This window comes from Syngnathus scovelli, chromosome 7, assembly GCF_024217435.2.
Source record: "Syngnathus scovelli strain Florida chromosome 7, RoL_Ssco_1.2, whole genome shotgun sequence".
NCBI lineage: Eukaryota > Metazoa > Chordata > Actinopteri > Syngnathiformes > Syngnathidae > Syngnathus > Syngnathus scovelli.
In genome coordinates, this window is record NC_090853.1 from 14,278,555 (window position 1) to 14,304,935 (window position 26,381).

General features: G+C 50.7%; 1 protein-coding gene across 7 annotated transcripts in view; it reads left to right on the forward strand.

Annotated features, from left to right (window-relative positions):
- The window catches only part of fat3a (FAT atypical cadherin 3a), a 241,524-nt gene that overhangs the window by 196,326 nt on the left and 18,817 nt on the right, over positions 1 to 26,381 (forward strand). For all 7 annotated transcript variants that reach the window (XM_049725605.1, XM_049725607.1, XM_049725609.1 and 4 more), the window contains 4 exons: positions 499 to 1,300; positions 10,447 to 10,581; positions 10,947 to 11,101; positions 11,278 to 11,520. In XM_049725605.1, the coding sequence (XP_049581562.1) occupies positions 499 to 1,300; positions 10,447 to 10,581; positions 10,947 to 11,101; positions 11,278 to 11,520 (1,335 nt within the window). The remainder of the gene's footprint in view (positions 1 to 498; positions 1,301 to 10,446; positions 10,582 to 10,946; positions 11,102 to 11,277; positions 11,521 to 26,381) is intronic.

Consider the following 26,381-nt stretch of genomic DNA (forward strand, 5'->3'; position numbering starts at 1 on the left):
AACATGACATCACAGTTGCCAAGTCTCAGGTGACAACCAGACACGGCTCACCAATTTATTGAAACTGAGCCATGATTGGTTGTGATAAATAATATACTGTAATTTCCGAGCTATAAGCCGCAACTTTGTGCACAAGTTTTGAACCCTGTGGCTTGGAGTCCAGTTTGTCGTATCTATGGATTTTTCATGATTTTCATGCTATTATGAAAGGATTTGTTTTGGTAATACAACTAATAGAATTGAAAACAATTAATTTAAAGACCCTGCAGTTTATAGTCCAGTGCAGTTTATATATGACCAAAACGGGATTTTCCCCTAATCTTAGCTGGTGCGTCTTATGTTCAGGTGGGGCTTGTAGTCCGGAATTTACGGTAAATAGTAATACATGTCCAGTCCGACCTATCATGACTTGCAGAAATGCCTCCTGACGAGATAAAGCACGTCAATCCCTGTATTCAGTGAATCAAAATTAATCTTCTCCCCTTTTCTTTCTACAAGGTGACCGACTCTGGACAGCCTCGCTTGTCCTCATCCTCCATGCTGACAGTCAGGGTGATTGAGGAGAGCCTACACAGGCCTGTAGCGTTGCCACTAGAGATCCATATTGTGACCATGGAAGATGAGTTTCCCGGTGGTGTCATTGGAAAGTTGCATGCCACAGATGCGGACTCCTACGATGCATTGACATTTGGCCACGCCCCACCAGCCCATCGCAGTCTCTTCAAGATTAGCCCTCGTGATGGAAAGGTCATTGCCCTGGGAGGTTTGGATGCTGGCAGATATTCTCTGAATGCCAGTGTTAGTGATGGCCGGTTTGCTGTCCCTGTGCCTGTCAGCGTGCATGTTGAGCAGGCAACCCCTGAGATGTTGCGTGAAGCTGTGACGGTTCGCTTTGAGAGTGTAGCGCCACAAGACTTTGTTGCCTCACACCTGAAAAGTGTGCTAAAGGTGTTGCAGCAAGCGGCCACCTCTCAGCAACGGGATGCTCTGCACCTGCTCAGTTTGCAGCCAGTTGGTGGGACTAAACAGCTGGACATGCTTTTCGCTGTGGAAACAGCTGAGGGCGGATACTACAAGGCAGCTTACCTCACTCAGAAGCTTAGTGCTTCCCGGCGGCGGCTAGAGGAGGTCCTTAAAGTCTCGGCCATCTTGGATAAAAACTGCTCAGGGCTGGATTGTCGTGGGGCCCAGTGTGAACAAAACATAATCTTGGATTCACACAATCTGGCAACGTACAGCACTCCACGAGTCAGCTTTGTGTCACCACGATTCCATCGGACGTCACGCTGCACATGCGCTGGTAAGCAATGAGACGTTGTCAATGTCCCGTAAAATTCGTATTAGAATGCAATCGTCAAATTATATTACGAACGTCTATACTTGCAAACATTTCGAGATACAAACCGGAGCCTCGAGAATTTTTTGCCTCTTCTTACAAACCAAAATTGTCTTCCAAACCCATGAACGATTCTCTCAGAGCGTGTCTGGTGACGTTATGTGTGTGTGTGGGTGTTTGTGTGTGTGTGTGTGTGTGTGTGTGTGTGTGTGTGTGTGTGTGTGTGTGTGTGTGTGTGTGTGTGTGTGTGTGTGTGTGTGTGTGTGCGCGTGCGTGTGTGTGTGTGTGTGCGTGTGTCATTTACCCATTTTCTTATTGCTCTTGCCCTTCGCTCCTGTGTTCCTGTGTGGGTTAGCATATTGAGAAGTTCGTGCTTATTTCGTCCTAAGAAAACTTGCGCAAAAAGCGTCGAGGGTAATCAGAAGGTGTAGCGAACATATAAATTAACCATACGGTACACTTACCATAGCCCCCCACCTCTCAAGCACCCACCTATCTTTCACCTATAAAGCACTTAAACATTCATTTTACATTAACTAATATGGAGAAAACGTATTCTCCTTACGAACTTTTCGACCTACAAACATGATCACGAATTAAGTTTAGTTGTACTAAGTTAATTTTGTTTTTACTTGTTAATCACTTAACTGGTTCTTTTATCTCAAACAAAATACAAGTCGAAACAGGTCAGGTAATGCAACCTAAAATATTTTGTTTGATATCAAAGAACCAGTGAAGTGATGAACTAAGTTTGTAAGTAGAGGTTTCACTGTCTGTGTTTATACAGTGGAGGAAATAAGCATTTGCCTCACTAATTTTGTGTTTGCCCTCTGACAAAGTATAATTTAAAGGTAGTTTCTTTTTAACACTGAGACACAGAATATAGAAATGAAAATGCAATCTACATTATATAAAACATATGCAGTAATCCCTCGCTACATCGCGGTTTGATTATCGTGGCTTCAGTACATTGCGGCTTTAAAAAATGTAAATAAAATTCACAGATTAAAAATAAACCTTCTAAATTGAGGAATTATGGCGCAAAAGTTGCCCACACGCCAGCAGAATGCAGGGAGTGTCCATACAATTGCAGTACGTACACTTGTACCTTTTTATAAAAAAAGTTGTTATAATAATAAGAGTTCTAAAAACATATTTACAGTTTCGTACCTCGTTATAATTTTTTTTATATAATAATAAAAGAGTTCTAAAAACATATTTACAGTATGTACACTTGTACCTTGTTATAAAAAAGTTGTTATAATAATAAGAGTTCTAAAAACATATTTACAGTATGTATACTTTAGCTACATATACATATGCCACACACACACACGTATCACTTTTATATTTAAATGATTTATACATAATTTTTTTTGTCATTTTTACTACGTATTAATATTTATTTACATGTTTGAAACTATTATTTAATGTTCTAATAATAACATATGCACTTATATGGTTTAATATACACTTATTGATACACAAACAATATACGTATGTATGTTAAAAAAAAAGGGTGACGCTACTTCGCGGATTTTCACATATTGCGGGTGGTCTTGAAACCAATTATCCGCGATAAACGAGGGATTATTGTAAATAGATTTGCATTTCATTGAGGGAAATAAGTTTTGATTCCCTGGCAAAACATCGCTTAGTATTTGGTGGCAAAAACCTTTTTGGCAAGCACAAAGGTCAAACATTTCTTGTAGTTATTCACAAGGTTTGTGCACAGAACAGGCGGAATCTTGGTCCATTTATCTTGGCAAATCACCTCCAATTCTTTAATGTTTTGAGGCTGTCGCTTTGCAACTGGAAGTTTCAGCTCCCTCCACAGATTTTCTTTGTGATTAAGGTCTGGAGACTGACTTGGCCACTCCATGACCTTAATGTGCTTCTTTTTGAGACACTCCTTTGCTGCCTTGGCCGTATGTTTTGGGTTATTGTCTAGCTGAAAGACCCATCCACAACCCATTGTCAGTGCCCTAGTGGAAGGAAGAAGGTCGTTACTCCTCCATCGGTGATGACGTTCTGTCCCCTTAGCAGGGGATCACCCCCAAAGCAGAATGTTATCACTTCCATGCTTGACAGTATGGACTGTGTTCTCTGTGTTGTAGTCAATACTTTTCTTCGTCCAAACACGGCAAGTTCATTTGATGCCAAAGAGCTCAATTTTGGTTTCATGTGACCACAAAACCTTCTCCCAAGATGTCTCTGAATCATTCAGATGTTCATTTGCAAATTTCAGATGAGCCTATACATTTGCCTTCTTGAGCAGGGGGACCTTGCGGGCACTGCAGGATTTTAAGCCATTGCGGTTTAGTGTGTTACTAATTGTTTTCTTAGTGACTATAGTGTCAGGTGAGTAGAGATCATTAGCAAGCTCCTCCCATGGACCGTATTTTTCGCACCATAAAGCACACTGGATTATAAGGCGCACCCTCATTGATTTTTTTTTTTTATTTTAGAAATGATTTCATATATAGGGCGCACCGGAGTAAAAGGCGCATAAAATAGTATAGCTATACTGCAACAAACTGAGGTTGACTAGGGTTGCGGTATGCATCCACTAGCCAATAACCAATGAGCCCTCTGTAAACAATCGCGTTTCTCAAACTATCTCCTATAAAAAGATCGAAACTGACTAAAGTTCGATCTAACACATTGGTACTGCTTACTTTATGTTTCCCTTCCATACCGATCCGTAAATTTACTCGAAACATTAACGGAGCAGCCTATTTTGAAATGAAATAGCCTCATGCCTATAACAGCTATCATTATAGCATTAGCCACCCGCAAACTCCCATGAGCCTCAGCTCGTAGACTCCCATGAGCCTAAGCAAAGTGTCATGGCAGCCCCCTGTAAACAATCACGTTTCTCAAACTCTCTCCCATAAAAGTGATCGGAACCGACTGAAGACTGATTTAACACATTGGTGCTGCTTATTTATGATTCCGTTGGATACTGATCCGTAAACGTACTCGAAAACATTAACGGAACAGCCTATTTTGAAATGAAATAGTCTCGCGGGTACAACAGCTATTCAGTGACGCCCCCTGACCACGGTTGCCGTAATGCTGGGAAGCGATGCGACCTTGTAATTTACTAGTCGTACTAAAACGTACTGAAACATTTTGGCAGAGCGCTGTGTACAACCAGTATGGATCAACAAATTCATCAATTGATCCATATATAAGGCGCTCTGCATTATAAGGCGCACTGTGGGTTTTTAAGTGCGCCTAATAGTTCGGAAAATACGGTAGTACTTTGCTGATTTCTTACCTTCCTCATCATCAGTAATACCCCACGAGGTAAGATCTTGCATGAAGTGCCAGAATGAGGTCGATTGATAGTCAATTTGTGTTTCTTCCATTTTCGAACAATGGCACAGAAAGTTGTCACCTTCTCACTCAGCTTCTTGGCCATGGGCTTGAAGCCCAGCCAATCCAACCTTATGCAGCTCGACAACCTTGTCTCTGATGTCTTTAGACAGCCCTTTTTCGTAAACTTATATATATTTTTCACCCTCATTAGGAACACGTGGAAAAATGGCAATGAAATAATTTTTTCAAAATCATACAACCCTAGTACGCGAACATGTATTTTACACACATTTAATCCAAATATATGTAAACCATTTTTACAAGACAATAGTACATTTTAGGAAGACAATTCTTGATAATTAACCACAAAGTATCATCTGTTTTGGGGGTAACTGGATGATATTCACCTTGGGCTGTGTGAAAATATGCACAGAGTCCTGTAAGGGAACGGACAGTACAGCCAAGTGCGTAGCGACGGACTTTATTGGAGAAGGGGATGATGGGAACAGCGGGCGCTGGAGCGGCGATCGGGCTGGAGAGGACAAACGATTCTGCGGGGGTTCCAAGTAGTCAAGCGGGTCCGTAGCTTCGGGACTGATGAGCAAGGCAGCATCAAGGGACAGACTGACACTCAGGTCTGCGCTGGCGGCGCTGATATAGTGCTGTCCATGAGCCCGTGGCAGGTGACGGCGATTCCATTGACAGGGGGGCGTGGTCCTGTCGCCGGTGGCACCAGCACGTGACAGAACCCCCCCCACAAGGGACGGCTCCCGACGTCCCCAGGAACCAAAAACAAAACAAAAAAAAACAAAAAAGGAAGGCATTTCCCCGGGCGACCAGGTGGGGGGGTCAGCACACCACCGAAACGTCCGACACCTCGCCAGACGCAGGATCGACGGACGCGGGAGCAGAAGACCCCGGTACCGGCGGGCAAGACCTCCCCTCGTCCCTCCTCGGGCGCCCGCGCCGAGGACCCGGTTGGTCCGGATGGCAGCGATGGAACTCCGTGATGAGCGAACGGTCGAGTATCCAGCGGCTCGGAACCCAGGAGCGGTGCGCGTCGTCATAACCCTCCCAGTCCACGAGGTATTGGAGACCACGACCGCGCCGCCGCGATCGGAGCAGGGAGCGGACAGCGTAAGCCGGGCCCCCCTCAACGAGCTGGGGCGGCGGCGGCGGAACGGGCGCCGGCGCCAACGCGCTCTCATGGATGGGCCGCACACGGGACACGTGGAACGTGGGGTGAACCTTCATGGACTCTGGAAGGAGAAGACGGACTGCGGCCGGGCCAATCACCTTCTGAATAGGGAACGGTCCAACAAAGCGGGGCGCCAGTTTGCGGGATCCTGCTCGCAGCGGCAAATCCCGCGTCGAGAGCCACACACGCTGCCCCACTCTGTACTCCGGAGCCGGTGTCCGGTGCTTGTTCGCCTGGCGGGCGTAGCCTGAAACAGAGCGGAGAAGAGTGACCCGGGCCCTCGCCCAGGCGCGATGACAACGGCGGACACAAGCCTGGGCCGACGGGCACGCCGCACCACGCTCCTGGTGGGCGAACAAGGGTGGCTGGTACCCGAAGACGCAGTGGAAAGGCGAAAGTCCAGTAGCCGAGCTGGGGAGGGAATTGTGAGCGTACTCTACCCAGGGAAGCTGTTGGACCCACCCGCGCTGGTCCCCGGCGGCCATGCATCGGAGAGACCTGCCCAGTTCCTGGTTCAGGCGCTCCGCTTGACCGTTGGACTGAGGGTGAAACCCCGAGGAGAGGCTGGCCGTGGCGCCGAGGAGTCGGCAGAACTCCGTCCAGAAGGTGGAAGCGAATTGAGGTCCTCGGTCTGACACGATGTCCTGTGGGAGACCGTGGTGGCGAAACACCTCCCGCACCATGATGGACGCCGTCTGCTTCGCAGATGGGAGCTTAGGCAGAGGGATGAAATGCGTCATTTTGCTAAAACGGTCCACCACCGTGAGGACCACCGTGTTTCCCTCAGAGGGGGGGAGGCCCGTGACAAAGTCGATCGACAGGTGAGACCAGGGACGCTGGGGGACCGGCAAGGGTTGAAGCAGCCCGGCCGGAGGACGAGTAGACGTCTTGTAGCGGTTACAAATTGAGCAGGCTCTGACGTAATCGCTGGTGTCCACTTGCCAGGTGGGCCACCAGAAACGCTGTGCCACCACGTACCTCGTGCGTGCCGCGCCGGGATGACAGGCCAGGCGTGAGTCGTGCGCCCATTGCAGCACGGACGACCGCAGACCTTCAGGGACGAACAGGCGACCCTCCGGGCAGTTGCTGGGGCCGGGTTGATCGCGTGATGCGGCTTCCACTTGGCGTTCGATCTCCCATGTAAGAGCCGCCACCCGAACTGAGCTCGGGAGGATAGTGGGAGGCGGACCCTGTCCCTCCTCCCCCCCAGGAAACAAACGTGACAGGGCGTCCGCCTTCGCGTTACGGGAACCCGGTCTATAGGAAAGAGAGAACTCAAACCGGTCAAAGAACAGAGCCCACCGTGCTTGTCTTGCGTTCAGCCTCTTGGCCGATCGCAGATACTCCAAGTTGCGGTGGTCGGTCCAGACGATGAACGGAGTGGTGGCGCCCTCCAGCCAATGCCGCCACTCCTCCAAGGCCAACTTGACGGCGAGGAGCTCCCGATTCCCGATGTCATAGTTTCGTTCCGAGGCCGACAGACGGCGAGAAAAGAAGGCGCACGGGTGGAGGCGATCGTCTTGGTGGCTACGTTGAGACAGCACCGCCCCGACACCCACGTTCGAGGCGTCCACCTCTACCACGAACTGTCTGTCGGGATCGGGAACCCTGAGGATGGGAGCGGATGTGAACCTCCTCTTAAGCTCCTGAAATGCCCGTTCTGCCCGTTCCGTCCATTTGTACGGGGAGGCGGGGCTGGTAAGGGAGGTGAGGGGCGCGGCCACTGTGCTGTATCCACGGATAAAACGGCGATAAAAGTTCGCGAACCCTAAGAACTGTTGCAGTCGCTTGCGTGTTTCGGGAACAGGCCATGACGTGACCGCTTGCACCTTCCCAGGGTCCATCTCGATGGATCCCTCACGCACCACATAGCCGAGGAATTTGACAGAGGAGGCGTGGAACTCGCACTTCTCCGCCTTCACGTAGAGCGAATTCTCAAGGAGGCGGCGCAGCACCGCCCGTACATGCTTGATGTGCTCAGGGAGCGAGCGTGAGAAAATGAGGATGTCGTCTAAATAAACGAACACAAATTTGTCCAGCATGTCTCGTAGCACGTCATTAATCAGTGACTGGAAAACCGCTGGGGCGTTGGTGAGCCCAAACGGAACCACCAAGTACTCGTAGTGTCCGCTCGGGGTGTTGAAAGCCGTCTTCCACTCGTCTCCCTCCCGGATGCGGATTAGGTGGTAGGCGTTGCGAAGATCCAGCTTGGTGAAAATGGTGGCTCCCTGAAGGCTCTCGAAGGCGGAAGACAGAAGAGGCAGAGGGTATCGGTTCTTCACAGTGATCTCGTTTAGTCCCCGGTAGTCGATACACGGGCGTAGCGTGCCCTCCCTCTTCTTCACGAAGAAGAACCCCGCTCCCGCAGGTGAAGAGGACGGTCGTATGATACCGGCTGCCAGGGACTCCCGGATGTATTCCTCCATAGCCCGGCGCTCAGGAGCGGACAGGGAGTAGACGCGTCCTTTGGGAGGGAAGGTGCCGGGTAACAGCTCGATAGCGCAGTCGTAGGACCGGTGTGGAGGAAGAGAAGTGGCCCTGGCTTTACTAAAAACCTCCTTGAGCTCGTGATAAAACGCTGGGACATTGGGGATGTCGGGACTGTACCTCGGCGGGGCTCTGCTGAGTGGGCTGGTGGCCGCCTTCAGGCACGCCTGATGGCAGCGTTCGCTCCACTGCCGAACAACCCCCACCTCCCAGTCCAGCACCGGGTTGTGCTGCCGCAACCAAGGGTGCCCCAGTATGAGCTGCTGTCCTGGGAGGGAGAGAAGAAAAAACTGGATGGTCTCGTGGTGATTGCCCGAGAGCAGTAACTTAATTGGTTCCGTCACGAAAGCCACCTCGCCGATCAGACGGCCATCATGGGCACGTGCGGGAATAGACGGGCTCAGAGGGAGGAAGCCGACACCCCACTTGCGTGCCAGGCTAATGTCCATGATGTTCCCCTCCGCGCCGGAATCCACCAAGGCCGCCACGTTCTGGTCGCCCGCCGCGAGCTGGACGCGTGCCTGTAGCGTGAGCGTGCTGGGGCTGGGAGAGCCGGTGCTGGTCGAGCTCACGCGGATCCCCCGACGCCGCGTGAGCTCCGGCCTCTTTAACGGGCACCCCGCTACCCGATGGCCCCCCTCCCCACAGTAAAAACACAAGCCCAGTGAGGGGCGTCGACGGTGCTCCTCCGAGGGAACCCGAGCCCCTCCCAGATCCATGGGCTCGGCGGGTGGTGTGGTTGGCGGGTCCCCAGCAGACGGAGGAATGTGACCACACGGGTTTCGCGGGGACCTCCTCTCCCGATCGCGCCGCCGCGTCTGGATCCGCCGGTCTACTCGGGCCGCCAAGTCCATCGCGCCCCTCAGGGTTCGCGGGCGATCGTACGCAACCAGTCCATCTTTCATGTACTCAGCGAGTCCGTTTAGGAAGGTGCTAACGAGCGCCGGCGTGTTCCATCCGCTGCTGCCGGCCAACGTCTGGAACTTAAGGGCGTACTCTGCGACCGATCGGCTACCTTGACGCAGCGTCGCCAGTTCCTCGGCGGCGTCCTCGGCGGCGGATCCCAGGTCGAACAGGCGGAGCAATTCCTCCGCGAAGGCGTCGAAGGAATCGCAAGCCGGGGCCATCCTTTCATATTCGGCCAGGCCCCACAGCCGCGCCTCGCCCGTGAGGTGGGTTAGGGCGAACCCGACCTTGGCTGATTCCGACGAAAACGTGATTGGCTGGAGGCTGAACATTATGCGGCAGTTCGTCACGAATGCCCTCACGTGCTTGGGATCGCCGTTAAACTTCTCGATGTTGCCAAGGCGGGGCTCCGGGACGTCCACGAGCGTCCTGGCCTCGGCAGACGAGCGGTGCGGGGGTACCGTGACAGCCGGGGACGCAGCCACCGACAGTCTCTGGAGGGCTTGGGCCATCTCCTGCTGCTGTAGCTGTTGCTGCTGACCAACCTTGATCAGGTGCCGGATGTCGGCAGACAGGCTGCTGACGGCGGTCTCGGCTCGCTCCAGTCGACTCAATGCCGTCTCGTCGTTCGCTGGCTGCATAGCGTTGGTCAGTCTGTACTGTAAGGGAACGGACAGTACAGCCAAGTGCGTAGCGACGGACTTTATTGGAGAAGGGGATGATGGGAACAGCGGGCGCTGGAGCGGCGATCGGGCTGGAGAGGACAAACGATTCTGCGGGGGTTCCAAGTAGTCAAGCGGGTCCGTAGCTTCGGGACTGATGAGCAAGGCAGCATCAAGGGACAGACTGACACTCAGGTCTGCGCTGGCGGCGCTGATATAGTGCTGTCCATGAGCCCGTGGCAGGTGACGGCGATTCCATTGACAGGGGGGCGTGGTCCTGTCGCCGGTGGCACCAGCACGTGACAAGTCCAATATGTAGCTCGTACATACTAACATGGGGTGATGTTGGGTATATTGTCACATGGACACAAAATTACTTCTTTTCATGCTGAAAATGTTCTTTTGCTCTGAATACATTCTCTGGGTCATCTTCAGAAATGTGCCATTAAGCATAAACTACACAATAGATGAATAAATTGAATGTTGACTAAAGTTTTTTTGTTAAAATGCTTTTTTTCTATTTATGTTGCTAGACGCCAACTGTGCTGCTTTGTCGGAACAATGTGAAGACCAGCAGTGCCCAGCAGACATGCAATGCGTTTCGGTGGATGTGACCAGAGGGCGGTATGCATGTCAATGTCCACCGGGCAAACTTGGAGAGTGTGCAGGTGTCAGAAATATTACTTTTATATGTTGTTCTCTTTTGTTACATAATGTAATAATGCACGTTGTGGTATGTCCATGCGCGTGTGTGTGTGTGTGTGTGTGTGTGTGTGTGTGTGTGTGTGTGTGTGTGTGTGTGTGTGTGTGTGTGTGTGTGTGTGTGTGTGTGTGTGTGTGTGTGTGTGTGTGTGCATGTGTGTGTGTGTGTGCGTGTGTGCGTATGTGCGTGCGTGTGTGTGTGTGTGTGTGTGTGTGTGTGTGTGTGTGTGTGCGTGCGTGCGTGCGTGCGTGCGTGCGTGTGTGTGCGCGCGTGCGTGCGTGCGTGCGTGCGTGCGTGTCTGTGTGCGTGTCTGTGTGCGTGTGTCTCTAGGCCATTCATCTTTAAGTTTCTCAGGTAACAGCTACATCAAATACCAGCTTTCAGAGCGACTCCAAACAGAGCTGAAACTCAGTCTGAGAATCAGAACATTGCAGACTAGAGGAATCATCATGTACACTCATAGTGAGCCTTGCACCATGCTTAAGGTATGCTGTCTCCATCTAGTTCCCTGGCCCGTTAAAAAAAAGATATATCCTCAAAGCAAATTTTTGTCCAAGCATAATAACTCTTGCAGACTCCAGGATTATTCAGGGTGCGTTCATCCACAGGGCAAGCCATAGTTACTGTCACATACAATATGTTTTCATCTGTGTGTGAGCAGCTGGACGAGGGAAAGCTGTGGTTCCAGCTCAGCTGCACACCTGACACTGCAGGTAGTGACAGTCCCGACATGTTGGGCATCTCTGGCCGGCGGATCAATGATGGCAGCTGGCACACAGTGGCAATGGAGCTCAACCGCAACTTCAGCAGTCTCTCTCTGGATGACAGCTATGTTGAAAGGCGCCATGGGCAAGCCTATGTGCAATCGTTTGCTCCAGACAGAACCATCTACTTTGGAGCACTGGTCAGTGCATTCTTTTCTGTTTCCTAATTGTGTGAAGGCGATGGCCTTCACACATATGTTATTCTACATCATTCTCTATTATTATTGTGTGAAGGCGATGGCCTTCACACATGTTATTCTACTCCATTCTCTATTATTATTGTGTGAAGGCGATGGCCTTCACACATATGTAATTCTACACCATTCACTTTATTATTATTATTATTATTATTATTATTATTATTATTATTATTATTATTATTAGTGTGAAGGTGAAGACCTTCACACTATTGTTATTCCTGTCCTTTATTATTATTGTGTGAAGGCGATGGCCTTCACACATGTTATTCTACACCATTCACTTTATTGTTATTAGTGTGAAGGTGAAGACCTTCACACTATTGTTATTCCTGTCCTTTATTATTATTACTGTGAAGGTGAAGACCTTCACACTATTGTTATTCCTGTCCTTTATTATTATTAGTGTGAAGGTGAAGACCTTCACACTATTGTTATTCCTGTCCTTTATTATTAGTGTGAAAGTGAAGACCTTCACACTATTGTTATTCCTGTCCTTTATTATTAGTGTGAAGGTGAAGACCTTCACACTATTGTTATTCCTGTCCTTTATTATTATTAGTGTGAAGGTCTTCACCTTCACACTATTGTTATTCCTGTCCTTTATTGTGTGAAGGCGATGGCCTTCACACATATGTTATTCTACACCATTCACTTTATTAGTGTGAAGACCTTCACACTATTGTTATTCCTGTCCTTTATTATTATTAGTGTGAAGGTGAAGACCTTCACACTATTGTTATTCCTGTCCTTTATTATTATTAGTGTGTAGGTGAAGACCTTCACACTATTGTTATTCCTGTCCTTTATTATTATTATTATTATTAGTGTGAAGGTGAAGACCTTCACACTATTGTTATTCCTGTCCTTTATTATTAGTGTGAAGGTGAAGACCTTCACACTATTGTTATTCCTGTACTTTATATGTGTGAATGTGAAGACCTTCACACTATTGTTATTCCTGTCCTTTATTATTATTATTATTATTGTTATTATTATTATTATTATTAGTGTGAAGGTGAAGACCTTCACACTATTGTTATTCCTGTCCTTTATTATTATTAGTGTGTAGGTGAAGACCTTCACACTATTGTTATTCCTGTCCTTTATTATTATTATTATTAGTGTGAAGGTGAAGACCTTCACACTATTGTTATTCCTGTCCTTTATTATTAGTGTGAAGGTGAAGACCTTCACACTATTATTCCTGTCCTTTATATGTGTGAATGTGAAGACCTTCACACTATTAATATTCCTGTCCTTTATTATTATTATTATTATTATTATTGTTATTATTATTATTATTATTATTAGTGTGAAGGTGAAGACCTTCACACTATTGTTATTCCTGTCCTTTATTATTATTATTAGTAGTAGTAATGTGAAGGTGAAGACCTTCATACTATTGTTATTGATGTCCTTTATTATTAGTGTGAAGGTGAAGACCTTCACACTATTGTTATTGCTGTGTCAGGCCGGGAACAAGGCGAAGGACTCGGATGCAGAGTCGTTTCTATCTTGGATTTATTCCAGCAAGCACACAGAGCGAAAGTACAAATCAAATCGCCTCTTGCGAGGGAAAACACGTGGCAAAAAGTACAAACAAAAGGTGTCGCACTGAGGCGAGTCAAAAGGCTAAAAGTACAAATCAAAACGCCTCTTACGAGGGAAAACGCGTAGCAAAAAGTACCAACTAAAGGAGTCGCACTGGGGCGAGACAAAAAGGCGATGGAGACCAAGGCACAAACAAAAGCGTCGCTCGGTGGCGAGACAAAAAGGAGGGTTCTTACAGAGAGTTCGGACATCAAGGGATCGCTGGTGGTCGGGACGAGGCAAGACACACTGGCACAAGACAAGGGGAAGACACAGACTAAATACACACAAAAGGGTGGGGACACAGGTGATGACAATTAGTATCGATTACGCAGGTGCACACAATCGGGATCAGGGAAGACAAGACAACCAACACCGAGGAAGGAAACACAAACTGAACCGGAAGGAACGACAAAATAAAACCGGAAGTAAAATTACGACATCGACGAGACAGAAACCCGGAAAAATAAACGCGACCGCATGACAGAACCCCCCCCCCCTAGGGCCGGATCCCAGACGGCCCAGGAGCCCCAGGGTGAGCCGCATAAAAGTCCTCAAAAAGTCCCGGGTCCAAAATATAACTAGGCGGCACCCATTGCCGCTCCTCCGGCCCATAACCCTCCCAGTCCACCAGGTACTGCCAGCCCCGGCCTCTTCTGCGCACATCCAATAGTTCTTTAACGGTGTAGGCCGTCCCACCTCCCACAGTCCGCGGAGGCGGAGGGGGCGCAGGATCTGGCACCAACGGACTGTCCACCACCGGCTTGACCTTCCCAACGTGAAAGGTGGGGTGGACTGCAAGGGACCTGGGCAAGCGGAGACGCACCGCGGCCGGGTGCACGACCTTGGCGATGGGGAACGGACCCACGAAGCGAGGCGCCAGTTTCCTGGAGTCCCCCCGGTGGGGAAGATCCTTGGCGGATAGCCAGACACGTTGACCTCTCTGGTACACGGGCGCCGGACGTCTCCTCCGGTCAGCCATCCGCTTGACCCGGTCCCCCTGTCGGACCAGCGTGGCCCGAGCCGCCGACCAGACGCGACGACAGCGGCGCACCAAGGCGTGGGCTGAAGACACCGTCACCTCCGGCTCACTGTCAGGGAAGACAGGGGGCTGGTAGCCATACACACACTTGAAGGGGGACATACCTGTAGCCGTGGTGGGCAGGGAGTTGTGGGCATACTCCACCCAGGAGAGGTTCTTGCTCCACGAGGAGGGGTTCTGGGAGACCAGGCAGCGGAGACTTGTCTCCAACTGGTGGTTAATACGTTCCGTCTGTCCGTTTGCCTCCGGGTGATAGCCTGACGTGAGACTCACGGTTGCCCCTATGAGCCTGCAAAACTCCCGCCAAAACCTGGATACGAATTGGGGCCCTCTATCGGAAACAATGTCTTTCGGGAACCCATGAACCCGGAATATGTGGTCCATCATCACGGTGGCCGTTCGTTTAGCGGACGGGAGCTTGGGCAAGGCGATAAAGTGAGCCATCTTTGAGAATCTGTCCACCACTGTGAGTATGGTGGTTCGCCCATGCGAGGCCGGAAGCCCGGTGACGAAGTCCATGGATATCTCTGACCATGGGCGCGAAGGAATGGGTAGGGGATGCAGCAACCCCATACGGGCGCCGTGGGAGTTCTTATTCCGGGCGCAGACGGGGCAGGCTGCAACGTATTCATTGAAGTCTGCCCTCATGGAGGGCCACCAGAATCGCTGCTGGATGACAAACAGCGTTCGGCGCATGCCCGGATGGCAGGAGAGTCTGGAGGTGTGAGCCCAATGGATGACTTGGGATCGTAATTGAGCAGGGACAAATAGTCGGTTCTCAGGGCAACCACTAGGGGGTGGCTTGTTACCATTGGCCCGCTGTACCCGGCCTTCGATAGGCCAGGTCACTGCTCTAACCAGGCAATGAGGAGGCAGGATGGTTTCGGGCTTCTTAATTTCTGGATCCGAGTTGAAAACACGGGAGAGGGCGTCAGGCTTGGTGTTCTTGGATCCCGGTCTGTAAGACAGAGTGAAGTTAAAACGATTGAAAAAAAGTGACCAGCGGGCTTGGCGTGAATTCAGTCTCTTAGCTGACTTTATGTATTCCAAATTTTTATGGTCTGTCCAGACCAAAAAAGGCTGCTGTGCTCCCTCTAACCAATGTCTCCATTCTTCTAATGCCAGCTTTACTGCCAACAGTTCGCGATCCCCCACATCATAATTCTGTTCGGCGGGCGTCAGCCGTCGAGACAGGAACGCGCACGGATGGAGCTTGTTGTCGCTCTTGGCCCTCTGTGAAAGGATGGCACCTACTCCTTGATTGGAGGCGTCCACCTCCACCACAAACTGCCGCGACGGATCAGGAAGCGTGAGGATGGGAGCGGTGCTGAAACGGTTCTTTAGCTCCTGGAAGGCCGCCTCCGCCTCTGCTGACCAGCGGAAGGGGACTTTAGGAGACGTGAGCGCGTGCAAGGGAGCCCCTGTGGCACTGAAGCCCTTGATGAACCGCCGATAAAAATTGGCAAAGCCCAGGAATTGCTGCACCTTCCTGCGTGAGTCAGGGGTAGGCCATTCCGTTACCGCGCTTACTTTCGCCGGGTCCATCTCTACCTTGCCCGGGGCTACGATGAAGCCGAGAAAAGAAACGGTGCTCTTGTGGAATTCACTTTTCTCGGCCTTTACGTATAGTTGGTGTTCAAGGAGTCGTTGCAACACCGTCTCGACGTGAACCCTATGGGTCTTCAGATCTGGGGAATAAATCAAAATATCGTCCAAATATACGTACACAAACCGGTCCAAACAGTCTCTCAAAACATCGTTTATCATGGCCTGAAACACAGCGGGAGCATTGGTGAGGCCAAATGGCATGACGAGGTATTCAAAATGTCCTCGATGGGTGTTGAACCCTGTCTTCCATTCGTCCCCTTCCCGGATGCGCACCAGATGGTAGGCGTTGCGCAGATCTAACTTTGTGAACACCCGGGCTTGCTGTAATTGGTCGAACACGGTCGACATCAGTGGGAGCGGATACCGATTCTTGATGGTGATCTGATTTAGGGGACTATAATCAATGCAGGGACGTAGGGTGCCGTCCTTCTTGCCCACGAAAAAGAACCCCGCCCCCGCAGGCGACGACGATGGTCGAATCAGTCCTGCTTGCAGGGAGGAGTCTATATATTCATTCAAGGTTTGCTTCTCAGGTCCCGAAAGAGAATAAAGCCTCCCCTTGGGTATAGTTGAACCCGGCAGGAGGTCAATGGCGCAATCATACGGACGGTGGGGAGGCAGAGAGGTAGCCTTGGCCTTGCTGAATACCTCGGCCCATTGGTGGTAACACGCAGGGACCCCGGTTAGGTCTGGGGTTGGCGCGTCTGGAGCAGGAGGCACAGGGCGCGGGTTAGACTTGATACAGGAATCATGACAGTCGGACCCCCATCCCGTTATTTCCCCTGATCCCCAGTCTATAGCGGGGTTGTGGCGTTGAAGCCATGGATACCCGAGAATGAGAGGGTTCATTGGAGAGGTCACGACATGTAGCCGTATGTTCTCCTGGTGGGGACCAATTGACAGCGAGACTGGTTCTGTTATGTGAGTTATCTCAAAGAGTGCCTGTCCATTGAGTGCCTTGGCTTTCACGGGAGTGTTCAGTAGCTCAGTCTTTACCCCCCACCGGCGAGCAAATGCCCAGTCTATTAAGCTTTCGTCCGCTCCGGAGTCTATTAATACTTCGAGTTCTATTTCTCTTCCCAACTGTGTAATCCTGCCCTTGGGGAGCACTCGCCCCGGGGACAGAGCCGCAGAGAAGGCGCTTACCTTCAGGGTCCTCCTCACTGGACAGGAGAGAAGGAGGTGTCCGAGCTCGCCGCAGTAGTAGCATCTTCCCTCTCGGCGCCGCCGTAACTTCTCCTCCTCTGTTAACTTAGCTCTGCCCAACTGCATCGGCTCTGGCTCCTGGCGCTGCCGATCCCCGTACAGCCTGGAGTGGTGAACGTCAGGGCCGGCTACTGGGACGAAGGCGGGGGCGTTGCTGCGTCGGTGCTTCCTCCACTCTTGCAGCCGGTTGTCAGTGCGGATAGCCAGAGCGATGAGGGCGTCGAGGTCGGTGGGAAGGTCTAAGGGGATTAGCTGATCCTGTATGGGTCCAGACAGGCCCCGGAGGAAGATGTCATATAGTGCCGCCGCGTTCCAACCGCACACCGCGGCCAGCGTGCGGAACCGGATGGCGTAGTCTCCGACGGTGTCTTGTCCCTGGACTATCTGACAGAGTTGGCGAGCCTTGTCTCGGTCAGCGGAGATTGGATCGAACACCGTTCGCAGGGCCTGGATGAAAGCGGGGAGAGAGCGACAGGAGATGGAATCCCTGGCCCATTCCGCGGTGGCCCACGTGCGGGCCCTTCCCGTCAGGTATGATACCATGTAGGCCACCTTGGAGCGCTCGGTGGGGAAATCTGCTGGGGAACTCTCAAAATGCATCTCGCATTCTGTAATAAAGGCCCGGCTAAGGCCGGGTTCTCCGGAGTAGCGCTCTGGAGGAGCCAGTCTGGCACCGCCAGTCATGGGAGCTATTGCAAGGGGAGTAACGGGGGAAGCGACGGGTGTACCGGAGGTCGCTGCTGGTCCCGCGTTTAAGAGCGAGAGCACTTCCTGCATTTGCTGACCCAGCTTTGCTACTTGGGTGGCGACCGCTCCTCTGAAATCTTCTTGATTCTTAGCGAGTCCTCGGATCTCTTCTCCCAAGTCGCCCACTTCCCTCTGGTGCTGGGCGAGCAGTGAGGCATGGGAGCGCACTGCGGCGCACAGGTGCTCCGACTCTGCCGAGTCCATGTCTGGCCAGTGTGTACTGTCAGGCCGGGAACAAGGCGAAGGACTCGGATGCAGAGTCGTTTCTATCTTGGATTTATTCCAGCAAGCACACAGAGCGAAAGTACAAATCAAATCGCCTCTTGCGAGGGAAAACACGTGGCAAAAAGTACAAACAAAAGGTGTCGCACTGAGGCGAGTCAAAAGGCTAAAAGTACAAATCAAAACGCCTCTTACGAGGGAAAACGCGTAGCAAAAAGTACCAACTAAAGGAGTCGCACTGGGGCGAGACAAAAAGGCGATGGAGACCAAGGCACAAACAAAAGCGTCGCTCGGTGGCGAGACAAAAAGGAGGGTTCTTACAGAGAGTTCGGACATCAAGGGATCGCTGGTGGTCGGGACGAGGCAAGACACACTGGCACAAGACAAGGGGAAGACACAGACAAAATACACACAAAAGGGCGGGGACACAGGTGATGACAATTAGTATCGATTACGCAGGTGCACACAATCGGGATCAGGGAAGACAAGACAACCAACACCGAGGAAGGAAACACAAACTGAACCGGAAGGAACGACAAAATAAAACCGGAAGTAAAATTACGACATCGACGAGACAGAAACCCGGAAAAATAAACGCGACCGCATGACATGCTGTCCTTTATTATTAGTATGAAGGTAAAGACCTTCACACTATTGTTATTGCTGTCCTTTATTATTAGTGTGAAGGTGAAGACCTTCACACTATTGTTATTGGTGTCCTTTATTATTATTATTAGTGTGAAGGTGAAGACCTTCAGACTATTGTTATTCCTGCCCTTTATTATTATTATTATTATTATTCTTATTATTCTTATTCTTATTATTATTATTATTATTATTATTAGTGTGAAGGTGAAGACCTTCACACTATTGTTATTCCTGTCCTTTATTATTATTATTATTATTATTATTATTATTATTATTATTATTATTATTATTATTAGTGTGAAGGCGAAGACCTTCTCACTATTGTTATTGATGTCCTTTATTATTATTATTAGTGTGAAGGTGAAGACCTTCACACTATTGTTATTGCGGTCCTTTATTATTAGTGTGAAGGTCAAGACCTTCACACTATTGTTATTGCTGTCCTTTATTATTAGTGTGAAGGTGAAGACCTTCACACTATTGTTATTCCTGTCCTTTATTATTATTATTATTATTATTATTATTATTATTATTATTATTATTATTATTATTATTAGTGAGAAGGTGAAGACCTTCACAATATTGTTATTGCTGTCCTTTTTTAGTGTGAAGGTGAAGACCTTCACACTATTGTTATTGCTGTCCTTTATTATTATTATTCTACTTATTCCTGTAAGGGAACGGACAGTACAGCCAAGTGCGTAGCGACAGACTTTATTGTGGAAGGGGATGATGGTAACAGCTGGTGCTGGAGCAGCGATCGGGCTGGAGAGGACAAGCGATTCTGCGGGATTTCCAATAGTCAAGCGAGTCAGTATCTCAGGGACTGATGAGTGAAGCAGCATCAAGGGACAGACTGACACTCAGGTCTGCGCTGGCGGCGCTGATATAGCGCTGTCCATGAGCCCGTGGCAGGTGACGGCGATTCCACTGACAGGGGGGCGTGGTCCTGTCGCCGGTGGCACCAGCACGTGACAAACCCCCCCCCACAAGGGACGGCTCCCGACGTCCCCAGGAACCAAAAACAAAAAAAAAGGAAGGCAATACCCCGGGCGACCGGGGGTGGGGGGGTCAGCACACCGCCGAAACGTCCGACACCTCGCCAGACGCAGGATCGACGGACGCGGGAGCAGAAGACCCCGGTACCGGCGGACAAGACCTCCCCGGACCCTCACCCCTGGTCCCCTCGTCCCTCCTCGGGCGCCCGCGCCGAGGACCCGGTTGGTCCGGATGGCAGCGATGGAACTCCGTGATGAGCGAACGGTCGAGTATCCAGCGGCTCGGAACCCAGGAGCGGTGCGCGTCGTCATAACCCTCCCAATCCACGAGGTATTGGAGGCCACGACCGCGCCGCCGTGATCGGAGCAGGGAGCGGACAGCGTAAGCCGGGCCCCCATCAACGAGCTGGGGCGGCGGCGGCGGAACGGGCGCCGGCGCCAACGCGCTCTCATGGATGGGCCGCACACGGGACACGTGGAACGTGGGGTAAACCTTCATGGACTCTGGAAGGAGAAGACGGACTGCGGCCGGGCCAATCACCTTCTGAATAGGGAACGGTCCAACAAAGCGGGGCGCCAGTTTGCGGGATCCTGCTCGCAGCGGCAAATCCCGCGTCGAGAGCCACACACGCTGCCCCACTCTGTACTCCGGAGCCGGTGTCCGGTGCTTGTTCGCCTGGCGGGCGTAGCCTGAAACAGAGCGGAGAAGAGTGACCCGGCCCCTCGCCCAGGCACGATGACAACGGCGGACACAAGCCTGGGCCGACGGGCACGCCGCACCACGCTCCTGGTGGGCGAACAAGGGTGGCTGGTACCCGAAGACGCAGTGGAAAGGCGAAAGTCCCGTAGCCGAGCTGGGGAGGGAATTGTGAGCGTACTCTACCCAGGGAAGCTGTTGGACCCACCCGCGCTGGTCCCCTGCGGCCATGCATCGGAGAGACCTGCCCAGTTCGTGGTTCAGGCGCTCGGCTTGACCATTGGACTGAGGGTGAAACCCCGAGGAGAGGCTGGCAGTGGCGCCGAGGAGTCGGCAGAACTCCGTCCAGAAGGTGGAAGCGAATTGAGGTCCTCGGTCTGACACGATGTCTTGTGGGAGACCGTGGTGACGAAACACCTCCCGCACCATGATGGACGCCGTCTGCTTCACAGATGGGAGCTTAGGCAGAGGGATGAAATGCGTCATCTTGCTAAAACGGTCCACCACCGTGAGGACCACCGTGTTTCCCTCCGAGGGGGGGAGGCCCGTGACAAAGTCGATTGACAGGTGAGACCAGGGACGCTGGGGAACCGGCAAGGGTTGAAGCAGCCCGGCCGGAGGACGCGTAGACGTCTTGTAGCGGTTACAAATTGAGCAGGCTCTGACGTAATCGCTGGTGTCCACTTGCCAGGTGGGCCACCAGAAACGCTGTGCCACCACATACCTCGTGTGTGCCGCGCCGGGATGACAGGCCAGGCGTGAGTCATGCGCCCATTGCAGCACGGACGACCGCAGGCCTTCAGGGACGAACAGTCGAACCGGGCAGTTGCTGGGGCCGGGTTGATCGCGTGATGCGGCTTCCACTTGGCGTTCGATCTCCCATGTAAGAGCCGCCACCCGAACCGAGCTCGGGAGGATAGTGGGAGGCGGACCCTGTCCCTCCTCCCCCCCAGGAAACAAACGCGACAGGGCGTCCGCCTTCGCGTTACGGGAACCCGGTCTATAGGAAAGAGAGAACTCAAACCGGTCAAAGAACAGAGCCCACCGTGCTTGTCTTGCGTTCAGTCTCTTGGCCGATCGCAGATACTCCAAGTTGCAGTGGTCGGTCCAGACGATGAACGGAGTGGTGGCGCCCTCCAGCCAATGCCGCCACTCCTCCAAGGCCAACTTGACTGCGAGGAGCTCCCGATTCCCGATGTCATAGTTTCGTTCCGAGGCTGACAGACGGTGAGAAAAGAAGGCGCACGGGGAGGCGGGGCTGGTAAGGGCGGTGAGAGGCGCGGCCACCGTGCTGTATCCACGGATAAAACGGCGATAAAAGTTCGCGAACCCTAAGAACTGTTGCAGTCGCTTGCGTGTTTCGGGAACAGGCCATGACGTGACCGCTTGCACCTTCCCAGGGTCCATTTCGATGGATCCCTCACGCACCACATAGCCGAGGAATTTGACAGAGGAGGCGTGGAACTCGCACTTCTCTGCCTTCACGTAGAGCGAATTCTCAAGGAGACGGCGCAGCACCGCCCGAACATGCTTGATGTGCTCAGGGAGCGAGCGGGAGAAGATGAGGATGTCGTCTAAATAAACGAACACGAATTTGTCCAGCATGTCTCGTAACACGTCGTTTATCAGGGACTGGAAAACCGCTGGGGCGTTGGTGAGCCCAAACGGAACCACCAAGTACTCGTAGTGTCCGCTCGGGGTGTTGAAAGCCGTCTTCCACTCGTCTCCCTCCCGGATGCGAAGATCCAGCTTTATGAAAATGGTGGCACCCTGAAGGCTCTCGAAGGCGGAAGACAGAAGAGGCAGAGGGTATCGGTTCTTTACAGTGATCTCGTTTATTCCCCGATAGTCGATACACGGGCGTAGCGTGCCCTCCTTCTTCACGAAGAAAAACCCTGCTCCCGCAGGGGAAGAGGACGGCCGTATGATACCGGCTGCCAGGGACTCCCGGATGTATTCCTCCATAGCCCGGCGCTCAGGAGCGGACAGGGAGTAGACGCGTCCCTTGGGAGGGAAAGTGCCGGGTAACAGATCGATAGCGCAATCGTAGGACCGGTGTGGAGGAAGAGAAGTGGCCCTGGCTTTACTAAAAACCTCCTTGAGTTCGTGATAAAACGCTGGGACATTGGGGATGTCGGGACTGTACCTGGGCGGGGCTCTGTCGAGTGGGCTGGTGGCCGCCTTCAGGCACACCTGATGGCAGCGTTCGCTCCACTGCCGAACAACCCCCACCTCCCAGTCCAGCACCGGGTTGTGCTGCCGCAACCAAGGGTGCCCCAGTATGAGCTGCTGTCCTGGGAGGGAAAGAAGAAAAAACTGGATGGTCTCGTGATGATTGCCGGAGAGCAGTAACTTAACTGGTTCCGTCACGAACGCCACCTCGCCAATCAGACGGCCATCAATGGCACGTGCGGGAATGGACAGGCTCAGAGGGAGGAAGCCGACACCCCACTGGCGTGCCAGGCTAATGTCCATGATGTTCCCCTCCGCGCCGGAATCCACCAAGGCCGCCACGTTCTGGTCGCCCACCGCGAGCTGGACGTGTGCCTGTAGTGTGAGCGTGCTGGGGTTGGAAGAGCCGGTGCTGGTCCAGCTCACGCGGATCCCCCGACGCCGCGTGAGCTCCGGCCTTTTTAACGGGCACCCCGCTACCCGATGACCCGCCTCCCCACAGTAAAAACACAAGCCCAGTGAGGGGCGTCGACGGTGCTCCTCCGAGGGAACCTGAGCCCCTCCCAGATCCATGGGCTCGGCGGGTGGTGTGGTTGGCGGGTCCCCAGCAGACAGAGGAATGTGACCACACGGGTTTCGCGGGGACCTCCTCTCCCGATCGCGCCGCCGCGTCTGGATCCGCCGGTCTACTCGGGCCGCCAAGTCCATCGCGCCCTTCAGGGTTCGCGGGCGATCGTAAGAAACCAGTCCATCTTTCATGTACTCAGCGAAGCTGTTTAGGAAGGTGCTAACGAGCGCCGGCGTGTTCCATCCGCTGCTGCCGGCCAACGTCTGGAACTTAACGCGTACTCCGCGACCGATCGGCTACCTTGACGCAGCGTCGCCAGTTCCTCGGCGGCGTCCTCGGCGGCGTCCTCGGCGGCGGATCCCAGGTCGAACAGGCAGAGCAATTCCTCTGCGAAGGCGTCGAAGGAATCGCAAGCCGGGGCCATCCTTTCATATTCGGCCAGACCGCACAGCCGCGCCTCGCCCGTGAGGTGGGTTAGGACGAACCCGACCTTGTCTGATTCCGACGAAAACGTGATTGGCTGGAGGCTGAACATTATGCGGCAGTTGGTCACGAATGCCCTCACGTGCTTGGGATCGCCGTTAAACTTAAATGTTGCCAAGGCGGGGCTCCGGGACGTCCACGAGCGTCCTGGCCTCGGCAGACGGGCGGTGCGGGGGTGCCGTGACAGCCGGGGAAGCAGCTACCGACAGTCTCTGGAGGGCTTGGGCCATCTCCTGCTGCTGTAGCTGTTGCTGCTGACCAACCTTGATCAGGTACCGGATGTCGGCAGACAGGCTGCTGACGGCGGTCTCGGCTCGCTCCAGTCGGCTCAATGCAGTCTCGTCGTTCGCTGGCTGCATAGCGTTGGTCAGTCTGTACTGTAAGGGAACGGACAGTACAGCCATGTGCGTAGCGACAGACTTTATTGTGGAAGGGGATGATGGTAACAGCTGGTGCTGGAGCGGCGATCGGGCTGGAGAGGACAAGCGATTCTGCGGGATTTCCAATAGTCAAGCGAGTCAGTATCTCAGGGACTGATGAGCGAAGCAGCATCAAGGGACAGACTGACACTCAGGTCCGCGCTGGCGGCGCTGATATAGCGCTGTCCATGAGCCCGTGGCAGGTGACGGCGATTCCACTAACAGGGGGCGTGGTCCTGTCGCCGGTGGCACCAGCACGTGACAATTCCGCTCACTTTTTTTACGCTTAACTACTTCCACATACTTCAACTCCGTTTCACTTTTCACTTATTCCAAATATTCATGACACGGTTGCTTACATTTTTTTCGTTCAAAAAATCTTCCGTTTTCACAAAATTCCCAAATTTCCAGCAAATTTTTCCCCATTCATTCTTAATGGCGGATTCAACATTTCACATTTACGTTGTTCCAGTTTGAAACTCACTTAATTCAACACATTCAAATCACATTGGGGACATTCCCAAACTTGCCAAATTCAAAAATTTCACGTTTTCACTTTTAAAATTTGCACAAAATTTTGCTAAATTTCACTAAATTTAGTTTTTCACTTCTAATTTCTACATACTTCAACCGATTCAACTCGTTCCAACTTTCAACTGTTCATCTTTTGACTACCTATTGCACACCTTCCCACTTAGCAAAAATTCCACTTTTTCAAATTTGAAATTCAACCAAATTCTCCTAAATTTCGTTTTTCTACTCTAATTTCTACATTTTTCAACCGATTCAACCCATTCCAACTTTCAATTGTTCATCTTTTGCCTACCTATTCCACAACTTCCCACTTACAAAAAAATTCAAAATTTGAAATTCAACCAAATTCTCCAAAATTTCGTTTTTCTACTCTAATTTCTACATTTTTCAACCGATTCAATCCATTCCAACTTTCAACTGTTCATCTTTTGCCTACCTATTCCACAACTTCTCACCTACCAAAAATTCCAAATTTTCAAATTTGAAATTCAACCAAATTCTCCAAAATTTCGTTTTTCTACTCTAACTTCTACATTGTTCAACCGATTCAACCCATTCCAACTTTCAACTGTTCATCTTTTTTCTACCTATTCCACAACTTCACACTTACAAAAAATTCCAAATTTTCAAATTTGGAATTCAACCAAATTCTCCAAAATTGTGTTTTTCTACTCTAATTTCTACATTTTTCGACCGATTCAACTCATTCCAACTTTCAACTGTTCATCCTTCACCTACCTATTCCACAACTTCCCATTTACCAAAATTCCAAATTTGAAATTCAACCAAATTTTTCAAAATTGCGTTTTTCTACTCTAATTTCTACATTTTTCAACCGATTCTACCCATTCCAACTTTTAACTGTTCATCTTTTGCCTACCTATTCCACAACTTCTCACTTACCAAAAATTCCAAATTTGAAATTCAACCCAATTCTCCAAATTCTCGTTTTTCTACTCTAATTTCTACATTTTTCAAACGATTCAACCCATTCCAACTTTCAACTGTTCATCTTTTTTCTACCTATTACACAACTTCCCACTTACCAAAAATTCCAAACTTTCAAATTTGAAATTCAACCAAATTCTCCAAAATTTGGTTTTTCTACTCTAATTTCTACATTGTTCAACCGATTCAACCCATTCCAACTTTCAACTCTTCATCTTTTGCCTACCTATTCCACAACTTACCACTTACCAAAAATTCCAAATTTGAAATTCAACCAAATTCTCCAACATTTTGTTTTCCTACTCAAATTTCTACATTGTTCAACCGATTCAACCCATTCCTACTTTCAACCGTTCATCTTTTGCCTACCTATTCCACAACTTCCCACTTACCAAAAATTCCAAATTTGAAATTCAACCCAATTCTCCAAAATTTTGTTTTCCTACTCAAATTTCTACATTTCTCTACCGATTCAACCCATTCCAACTTTCAACTCTTCACCTTTTGCCTACCTATTCCACAACTTCCCACTTACCAAAAATTCCAAACTTTCAAATTTGAAATTCAACCAAATTCTACAAAATTTCATTTAACTCTAATTTCTACATTTTTCAACCGATTCAACTCATTCAAACTTTCAACTGTTCATCATTTTCCTACGTATTCCACAACTTCCCACTTACCAAAAATTACAAATTTTCACCACAAATTCTCCAAAATTTTGTTTTACACTTCTATTTTCCACATTTCTCAAGTAATTCAACTCATTTCAACATCATTCGGCATCATTCCCCAATGAGTTATTCAAAGTCTTCGCCTTTCTCCAGAAATTGCATTTTCTAGTTAGTATTACTGTTGTAAACTTACTCAGCATACACTTTAGTACTTTGACAACTGCAGTCACCATCTTTGATTAAGT